At 49.4% G+C, this 10364-nt stretch overlaps 1 protein-coding gene across 1 annotated transcript in view; it reads left to right on the top strand.

Annotated features, from left to right (window-relative positions):
• Positions 1-581: 581 nt before the first annotated feature.
• Positions 582-10364, top strand: part of LOC113821561 (uncharacterized) — a 15081-nt gene continuing 5298 nt past the window's right edge. Inside the window, exons 1-3 of the mRNA XM_070139107.1 lie at positions 582-610; positions 669-1132; positions 7796-7895. Coding sequence (XP_069995208.1) covers positions 582-610; positions 669-1132; positions 7796-7895 — 593 coding nt within the window. The remainder of the gene's footprint in view (positions 611-668; positions 1133-7795; positions 7896-10364) is intronic.

Here is a 10364-nt window from a genome sequence, read left to right as displayed (position 1 = left end):
CGTCAGACCACGTAAAATTAGACAAAGCCACTCCAACCCGCAAAATGACTACACAAGAGCACAAAAGACCTCAAAAAGACCACAAAAGACCTCAAAAAGACCACAAAAAGACCACACAAGACCACAAAAGACCTCAAAAAGACCACAAAAGACCTCAAAAGACCACAAAAAGACCACAAAGACCTCAAAAAGACCACAAAAGACCTCAAAAAGACCACAAAGACCACAAAAAAGACTACAAAAGACCTCAAAATGACCACACAAGACCTCAAAAAGACCACAAAAGGCCTCAAAAAGACCACAAGAGACCACAAAAGACCACAAAAAGACCACAAAAGACTTAAAAAAGCCCACACAAGACCTCAAAAAGACCACAAAAACACCACAAAAGACCTCAAAAAGACCACACAAGACCGCTAAGTGCCACACAAGACCAAACCCCAGAGAACCAAAAGTGATCACACAGACCATATCAGACCACAGGGGACCACTGAGAACCACCAGGAACCACACGACCACACCGGACCACAAAAGACCTATCTAAAACCACCTAGAATCACCCAGGATCCCTCCAGACCACAATGAACAACACGCCAGACCCCATAAGACCGTAGATTAAACTAGACCCAAGACCCAAGACCACTCTAGAACATACCAGACCATACCAGACCACACCAAACCCCTCCAGACCACACCAAACCCCTCCAGACTACTCCAGACCACATCAGACCACACCACATCACTCCAGACCACACCAAACCCCTCCAGACCACACCAAACCCCTCCACACCCCTCCAGACCACACCAGACCCCTCCAAACCCCTCCAGACCACACCAAACCCCTCCAGACCACACCAAACCACTCCAGACCACATCAGACCACACCACATCACTCCAGACCACACCAAACCCCTCCAGACCACACCAGACCCCTCCAAACCCCTCCAGACCACACCAAACCCCTCCAGACCACACCAGACCCCTCCAGACCACACCAGACCCCTCCAAACCTCTTCAGACCACACCAAACCCCTCCAGACCACACCAGACACGGAAACGGAACACAGGAGATGTCAGCTGCAAGGCCCAATGGCACCGAGAGGGCAGGCTTGGCACGGAGATAAGACAAACAGTAAACCTCAAAGCCTTGGAAGATCATCGTGTGTGTGTGTGTGTGTGTGCGTTTCAATGTGTGTGCGTGTGTGTGTGTGTGTTCGCGGTCAGTTCCTTTGATGTGTAATCCCTGTCCGATCCCCCACACGCCCTGGTCGCCTCTCAAAGCTGTTCAATTATTAGTATTTAGACAAGCACCCCCCCCACCCCTACCTACACACCTCCCATCCCCCCCCCTCCCTCCCTACACACCTCCCATCCCCTACCTACACACGTCCCATCCCCATGACCCCTCTCCCCCCATTCTCTCTCCTCTCCCTCTTACCCCCCCCCCTAGATCCCTTAACCCCCCTACCCCTTCTCCCCATGACCCCCCCTCTTCTCTCCATGACACCCCCTCTCCCCATGACCCCCCCTTTCTCCCCATGACCCCTCCCTTCTCTCCATGACACACCCTTCTCTCCATGACCCCCCTTCTCCCCATGACCCCCCCTTCTCTCCATGACCCCCCTTCTCTCCATGACACCCCCTTCTCTCCATGACACCCCTTCTCCCCATGACCCCCCCTTCTCTCCATGACACCCCCTTCCTCTCCATGACACCCCCTTCTCCCCATGACACCCCCTTCTCTCCATGACCCCCCTTCTCTCTCCATGACACCCCCTTCTCTCCATGACACCCCCTTCTCTCCATGGCACCCCCTTCTCCCCCATGACCCCACCCCTTCTCCCCTATGGCACCCCTTCTCTCCATGACACCCCTTTCTCTCCATGACCCCCCCTTCTCCCCACTGACACCCCCTTCTCTCCATGACCCCCCTTCCCCTTGACATGACCCCCTCCCCTTCTCCACCCATGACCCCCCCCTTCTCCCCCATGACCCCCTCCCCTTCTCCCCATGACCCCCCCCCCCTTCTCCCCCATGACCCCTCCTCCTTCTCCCCCCATGACCCCCTCCCCCCTTCTCCCCATGCATCCCCCTCCCCCTTCTCCCCATGACCCCTCCCCCTTCTCCCCCCAGCCCCCCTCCCCCTTCTCCCCACCTGACCCCCTCCCCCTTCTCCCCACATGACCCCCTCCCCCTTCTCACCATAGACCCCCTCCCCTTCTCCCCATGACCCCCTCCCCCTTCTCCCCATGACCCCTCCCCCTTCTCCCCATGACCCCCCTCCCCTTCTCCCCATGACCCCCTCCCCTTCTCCCCATGATTCCCCCTCCCCTTCTCCCCATGACCCCCTCCCCCTTCTCCCCATGACCCCCTCCTCCCCCTTCTCCCCATGACCCCCCCTTCTCCCCATGACCCCCTCCCCCTTCTCCCCATGACCCCCTCCCCCTTCTCCCCATGACCCCCTCCCCCTTCTCCCCATGACCCCCTCCCTTCCTTCTCCCCATGACCCCCTCCCCCTTCTCCCCATGACCCCCTCCCCCTTCTCCCCATGACCCCCTCCCCTTTCTCCCCCATGACCCCCTCCCCCTTCTCCCCATGACCCCCTCCCCCTTCTCCCCATGACCCCCTCCCCCTTCTCCCCATGACCCCCCCTTCTCCCCATGACCCACCCCAGATATTCCCACCTACACCCCTTCTCCCCATGACCCTCCCCCCAGATACCTTACCCTCCCCCCCCTCTCTATCGCAGCGAGAGGTCAATGGCGTCGAACCGAAATTGTAATAGTGATCGCAATGGCTTTGTGAATCAGTGAATATTTTGTGTGGTTAGGGAGAGCGAGGGGTATGGTGAGCAGGATGGGTGTTTTTTTGTTTGTTTTTGTGTTGTTCTTTTTGTTTGCTTGTTGTTGTTCTTTATGATTTTGTTTTTGTTTGCACAAACAAACGCAAATACAAACACACACGCACGTCTATCCAAATGATTTTATGAAGGCAATATTTCATTTATTTGATACCAACAATATTTCTCTCTCTCTCTCTCTCTCTCTCTCTCTCTCTCTCTCTCTCTCTCACTCTCTCTCTCTCTCTCTCTCTCTCTCTCTCTCTCTCTCTCTCTCTCTCTCTCTCTCTCTGTTGACCGTCTCCATGCATGACACTCCTTATGACAGCAAATATCTTAATAATGCTGACAAAAGGATTGTTAATGATACTAATAATGGTAATGTTTATAACAATAACAACGATGAGGATAAAGATAATGATATATACAATAAATTATATTACTGACGTCAAGGATAATGATGATGATGGTAATAATAATAATAATTATGATAATGATAACTTTGATGATAATAATAAAAATAACAATAATGATAATAATTCTGATATTGATAACAATGATAATAATAATAACAATCATAAGGTAAGGGTTAATATAATCATGATCACAATAATGATAGTGATGATAATAATAAATGACAATGATGATTGTTAAAATGGGACATTAAGAGAGAGAGGTCTAGATATTCACTAAAGAATGATGTTGACAAATTATTCTTTGTTTTGTTCGAATTTGTTTTGTGTCTCTTTGTCTGTGTTTTTCTTTTATTGTCTTCTTTGTTGTCTTTTTTTATATTTGTTTATTTTTTGTTGTTGTTGTTTTGCTCTCTTTGTCTGTTTGTGTTTTTGTTCCTGTTCCTTTCGTTCTTTGTTTATTTCTCTCTTTCTCTCTCTCTCTCTCTCTCTCTCTCTCTTTCTCTCTCTCTCTCTCTCTCTCTCTCTCTCTCTCTCTCTCAACCTCCTCTATTGGTCATTATCTCATCTCTCTCCTTCCTCCCTTCCTCCCCTTCCTAATGCCTCTTCTCTTCCTTCCCTTCTCCTTTCTCCTTTTCCCTCCCCTTCTGCCCCCTCCCCCCTGCCCTCCTCTACACTTCCTCTCTCTGCTTCTTTCTCCTACACTCCCTCTCTCCCTTTTTATTCTTTTTCTTTTCCCTCTCTCCACTTTTCTGCCTCCTTTCTTCTCTATCCCTTTCACTCCCCCCCCACCTCGCTTTCCCCTCTTCCCTTATCTCTTCCCTTCTCCCCTCCTCTCCATCTTTCCCTCTTCTCTCCTCACCCCCCCCCTTTCATGTGTGTCCCCACCCTCCTTCCTACCACCTCCCACCTCCCCTTCCCCCTTTTCTCCCTCTTCTCTCCCCCCTTTCACGTATCCTCCCCCTCCTTCCTCCCCCTCCCCCTCCCTTCCTCCCCCTCCTCCTCTCCCTTCCCCCTTTTTCCCTCCTCTCTCCCCTACCCCTTTTCACGCACCCCCATCCTCCCTTCTCCCCCCCACCCTCCTTCTCCTCCCCCTCCTTCTCCACTCCCCTCACCCCCCACATGAAGGGAGAACGCCAAGCATAATATTTACTTTTATTAATCTCAAGGTTTATCTGACCCGTCACCATATTGTAATGATGACCTGGTCACTCGGGGTTTTACAGTGAGTCACCATACACTATCACACAGTCAAAGAATTCACTGGTTGTCACTGTACGATGGGTTATAGTGATAGTGAGGTCGCTATAGTGCAGTGGAGCGATGGATGAAAGGCGAGGAAGTTTGTGGTGAAGTATGGTGAAGGATAGTGAAATGGTGACGTTGGATGATGTGGTTGAAGGCTAAGGATGGTGCGGTGATGGTGATGTCGCTATAGTGCAGTCGAGCGACGGATGAAAGATATGTAATGTATGGTGAAGTATGATGAAAAGGTGATGTTGTATGATGTGGTTGATGACTGAAGGTGGTGCGGTGATGGTGTAGATGAAAGGTATGTGAGGTGTAATGAAGTATGGTGAAGGATAGTGAAAAGGTGATGTTAGATGGTGATCTGATTGTCGGCGGTGTTTTGATGGTGATGACGTCTAAAGTATGGTGGTTTGGCTGTATTTTTTTTAACGAAGGTGTAATACGATGTTTTTTTTATTATTTTTTATTTTATTTTATTTTATTATTATTATTATTATTTTTTACGAAGATGAAATACGATGTACAATAAATATATCACTATAGAAGTATATTACTTCTAATTGTGACATATGGTAACGTGGACATAATACAAGAGTAAACAGACTGATAATAGTGAGATATGGTGAACTAATTCTGGGAGATAGGATGGTATTGGCGATAATAAGAAAATTATGGTGATTAACCGTCACTCCTGAATACCTGCCAATCCCCGGGAAGACGATGACATAGCGTACAACCCTCCTGTCATTCGTCATGTCACCCCTCCCCCCCCCCTCCACCCCACCATTAAAAAAAATAAGTCATCATATCTCTATGCAGAACGACCCCCCTCCCCCCTCCCCCCCATTAAAAAAACAAGTCATCATATCTCTATGCCCAAGAACGACTCCCCCCCTCCCCCTCCCCTCCCCCTCCCCCCATTAAAAAAGAAAACAAGTCATCATATCTCTATGCAGAACGACCCCCCCTCCCCTCCCCTCCTCCTCCCCCCCCATTAAAAAAAAACAAGTCATCATATCTCTATATACAGAAACGACCCCCTTCTCCCCTCCCCCTCCCCCAAATTAAAAAACAAGTCATCATATCTCTATTAAGAACGACCCCCCTCCCCTCCTCTCCCTCCCCTCCCCCCCATTAAAAAAAACTGATATCATATCTCTACATGGTGCAGAACGACCTCCCTCTCCCTCCTCCCCCCATTAGAGAAAAAACAAAGTCATATCTCTATGCAGAACGACCCCCTCCCCCTCTCCCCTCCCCCCTCCCCCCATTAAAAAAAAAAAAACAAGTCGTCATATCTCTATGCAGAACAACCTCCCTCCCCTCCCCTCCACCCCCTCATTAAAAAAAAACAAGTAGTCATATCCTCTCTATGCAGAATCGACCCCTCCCTCCCTCCTCCTCCCCCTATTAAAAAAAAAAACGTCATCAGCATCTTCTATATGCAGAACGACCCCCCTTCCCCTCCCTCCCCCCCATTAAAAAACAAGTCGTCATATCTCTATATGGGAACGACCCCCCCTCACCCCCCCTCCCCATTAAAAAAAAAATAAGTCGTCATATCTCTATGCCAAGACGACGACCCCCCCTCCCCCTCCCCCTCCCTCCCCCATTAAAAAAAAAAAAAGTCATCATATCTCTATACGGAACGACCCCCCCCTCCCCCCTCCCCCTCCCTCCCCTCCCCCCCCATTAAAAAGAAAACAAGTCGTCATATTCTCTATACGAAACGACCCCCACTCCCCTCCCCCTCCCCCTCCCCCCATTAAAAAAAAAAGTCATCATATCTCTATGCAGAACGGGCCCCCTCCCCCCCCCATTAAAAAAAAAACAAGTCATGTATCTCTATGCAGAACGACCCCCCCTCCTCCCTCCCCTCCCCCCATTAAAAAAAACAAGTCATCATATCTCTATGCAGAACTCCCCCTCTCCCTCCCCCCCCCTCCCCCCATTAAAAAAAAACAAGTCATCATATCCCTATGCCAAGAACGACCCCCTCCCCCTACCCTCCCCCCCCAAATTAAAAAAACGTCATCATCATATCCCTATACCCAGAACGACCCCCCCCCCCTCCCCCTCCCCCTCCCCCCTCCCCTCTCTCCCTCTCCCCTCTCCTCCTCTCCCCCTCCCCCCCTCGCCCTCGACAAATATACAAACAAATAAAACGGGCCATGATATTCCCCGAGTCAACATACACACAGAGGCAATACTTATTTACATACACACTTCCGCACACACAGAGATGTTGCGAGCTGATGTGTGTGCCTGGGGTGCGTTGTCATGGTGTTTGTGATGAGCATACACTCACACGCATGGACGTATACCCATGTGCACACGCATATACACTTATGCACATATATACATGTATGCAAACAAGTACATGTACATTTACACACACAATAGATATGTATGGACCCATACACATATACATTTATTCACACACTTATACAAATACACACATGGGTAGACACAAACACACTCATATACGCACATACACACACATAATATATATACACACGTACGTCCATACAGAAACGTTTCTCCCTCTCCCCCCCCCCCCCCCCTCTCTCTCTCTCTCTCTCTCTCCTCTCTCTCTCTCTCTCTCTCTCTCTCTCTCTCTCTGCCCCCTCTCTCTCTCATTGTACCTCCCCCCCCCTCTCTCTCTTGCTCTATATCTCTCTGTCTCTCTCCCTCCCTCCCTCCCTCCCTCTTTTCGCCCCCCCTCTCTATATACCCCTCTCTCACTCTCTCTCGGCCCCATCACATCTCTCTCCCTCTCTTCTCTCGGATACACACACAGACATAGGAATCGCACACACACACTTACAGACAAGTGTAAGACAATGCTATATTCTTTCTTTTATGCCTCTTCTTCCTGGCTCTTTCCGACCACACTTTTGTTCTGCATTTTTTTCTTATCTCTTCCTCTTATTCTCCTCCCCTCCCGCGCTCCCTCCCTCCCACTCCCCTTCGTCACTCTGTCTTCTTTGTGTTTGTTTGTTTGTGTATATGTCTATTTGCCTGTCTGTTTGTCTGTCTCTCTCTCTCTCTCCCCCCTCTCTCTCTCTCTCCCTCTCTCCCTCCCCTCCCTCCCTCCCTCCCTCTCTCTCTCTCTCTCTCTCTCTCTCTCTCTCTCTCTCTCTCTCTCTCTCTCTCTCTCTCTCTCTCTCTCTCTCTCTCTCTCTCTCTCTCTCTCTCTCACACACAGGCAATTCTGCAGGGTCACGTGGCCAAGGACAATGTTGCCACGTCACATGCAAAAAATTTACAAATGTGCTTCTACACCTTACAGCTCCCTTCCAGACACCCTTCTACACCTTTGTCTATCCTTCCAGCTCCTTACAACACTCCCCTACACCCTCGCACATCCATTGCCCTTCTCCAACACACTCGTACATCTCTGTTGTCTCCCTCCAACACCCTTCTACACATCCCCCTCCCTCTCCACCTTTCCTACACTCTCCTACACCTTCGTATACGCCTTGTCCTCTTCTCAACACCCTTCTACTTTCCTCAGGCTCTTCCGAACACTTTTTACACCTTACACTTCCTCTACACTTCCCTGATACTCTCCTATAACCCTTCCTCTTTCTCTACACCCTTTTACACTCCCACTTCCCCCACCAATACACCTCCTCCACCCTCGACCCCCTCCTCCACCCACGACCCCCTTCCTCCACCCCTTCCTCCATCCCCTCCTCCACCCTCGACCCCCTTCCTCCACCCTCGACCTCCTTCCTCCACCCCCTCCACCAACCTCACCTACACCCAATACCCCCCCCCCCCCTCCCTCCCCCCGCACGCCACACAATCGGTCAATTTATCACCCCAGCGCACAAGATCCCGGAGATTTTTCATCATGGGATTAAAAGAAGATAAAAAGAAAAAAGAATAATTAAGAAGTTAAACCAAAAGAATGGAAAAACAAACAAACAAACAAAATACAGCCGGAGACAGAGAAAGGGAGAGGGTGAAGAAAAGAGGGAGAGGGAGAGAGAGAGGGAGAGGGAGAGGGGAAAAGACGGAGAGAGGGAGAGGAAGATGGAGAGAGGGAGAAGAGGAGGGGAGAGAGGGAGATGAAGATGAAGAGAAGGAGATGGGGAGGAAGTATGAGTGAAGGAAAAACGAAAGGAGTAAGAAAGCGAGAGATGGACAGAGCGAAGGAAGGAAGAAGGAGGTAAGAAGGGAGGAGATTAGGGATGGATGGATTGAGAGAGAGAGAGGGAGAGGAGAGGGAAGGAGCGAGAGAGAGAGAGAGAAGGAAGAGAGAGAGAGAGAGAGGAGAGAGAGGAGAGGAGAGAGAGAGAGAGAGGAGAGAGGAGAGGGAGAGAGGGAGAGGAGAGGGAGAGGAGGAAGGAAAGAGGAAGAGGAAGGAAGAAGGAAGAGGAAGAAAGGAAAGGAAAGAGGGAGAGAAGGAAGAGAAGGAGAGGAGAGAGAGAGAGAGAGAAGGAGAGGAGAGGAGAGGAGAGGAGAGAGAGAGACAGACAGACAGAGACAGACAGACAGAGAGACACAGACAGAGAGACAGAGAGACAGAGAACACGAACATACGTCCATGCACCTTACATATGGGCGTACACATACCCTCATATGTTTGTATACGCACATACGTATACGCACATATGGGGGTACTTGTATCTGCGAGCGAGCGAGCGTGTGAATGTAGACAGATGGCAAAGCGTATCTGACAGATGGTGCCGACTCCTGTACGCTTTACACAGCTGGCAATTATAACAAGCTCTCCTCCAGCTGTGACTTGGGAAGAGGGAAGGAGAGAGGGGCGAGGAGAGGGGAGAGAGGAGAGGGGAGGGGGAAGGAGAGGGGAGGAGAGGAGGGAAGGGAGAGAGGAAGGAAGAGGGGGAGGAGAGGGGAAGGAGAGAGGGAGAGGGAAGAGGAGAGGGGAGAAAGATGGGAGGGGGAAACGGGAAGGGGAGAGGAGAGAGGGAAGGGGGGCATGGAAGGGGCAGGGGAAGGTTAGAGAGAGGAAGAGTGAGAGGGAAAAAGAGAGGAGAGGGGGAGAGGGAAAGGAAAGAGAGGTATGGGGATGAAAGGCGAGGGACAGAGCTAAAGAGGGAGTGTGAGGGGGACAGGAAGGGGATAGGAAAAGGGAGGAGGGGAGAGAGGTGGGGAAAGAGGAAAAGAAAACAATAAACAAGAAGAAGTGACAAAGAGGGAAGGGGGAGTGGAGAGAGACGAGGAAAAGGAGAAAGAGAAAGACAAAGTGAGGGGATCAGGCAAAGGAGAGGAAACAAGTTATAAAGAGAGAATGAGAAAGAAGGGAAAGGGAGAGGGAAAGATAAACAGAGAAGAAGAGAAAGGGGAAGAGAATGACAGGAAAATTTTCTTAATTCTGCTTTTTACATTGCACTTTATTCCAATCTCTTCTTCCATTCTTTACTGTCTCTCTGTTTCCCTCTTTTGCCTTAATGGTGATGTGTTTAACAGATGACAGATCGTGAGAGAGAAAGAAAGACGACAAAAGAAAAACAAAATTAGGAGACAGACAAACACACGAGAAAAAAGGGACACACAAATAAAAAAAAAGAAAAGAAGAAAAAAGGGAGAGACAGAGATAGAAAAAAATTCAGGTCGGGGTAAGAAGAAAGGAAAAATTAGGGAAAATACGCCAGGGGAGAATTACAAAGAGAGAAAGAACGAGAATAAAAAACAAGCCAAGAGAAAAGAAGAAGAAGAAGAAGAAGAAGAAAAAAATTATACGTACACACCAATAACGAAGAAGAAACGGAAATAAGAAATAGAAAACACACACACCAAAGACTAAACAAAAAGACAGCAAAAGGAAAAAAAAGAGAGAATTCCGGACTTAAAAAAAAGGCTCAGTAGACATGCAACATTGCCTT

Source organism: Penaeus vannamei, chromosome 3, assembly GCF_042767895.1.
Source record: "Penaeus vannamei isolate JL-2024 chromosome 3, ASM4276789v1, whole genome shotgun sequence".
In the NCBI taxonomy this organism is placed as follows: domain Eukaryota; kingdom Metazoa; phylum Arthropoda; class Malacostraca; order Decapoda; family Penaeidae; genus Penaeus; species Penaeus vannamei.
Note: the sequence above shows the minus strand (reverse complement) of the source record. Positions and strands in the feature narration are given on the sequence as shown.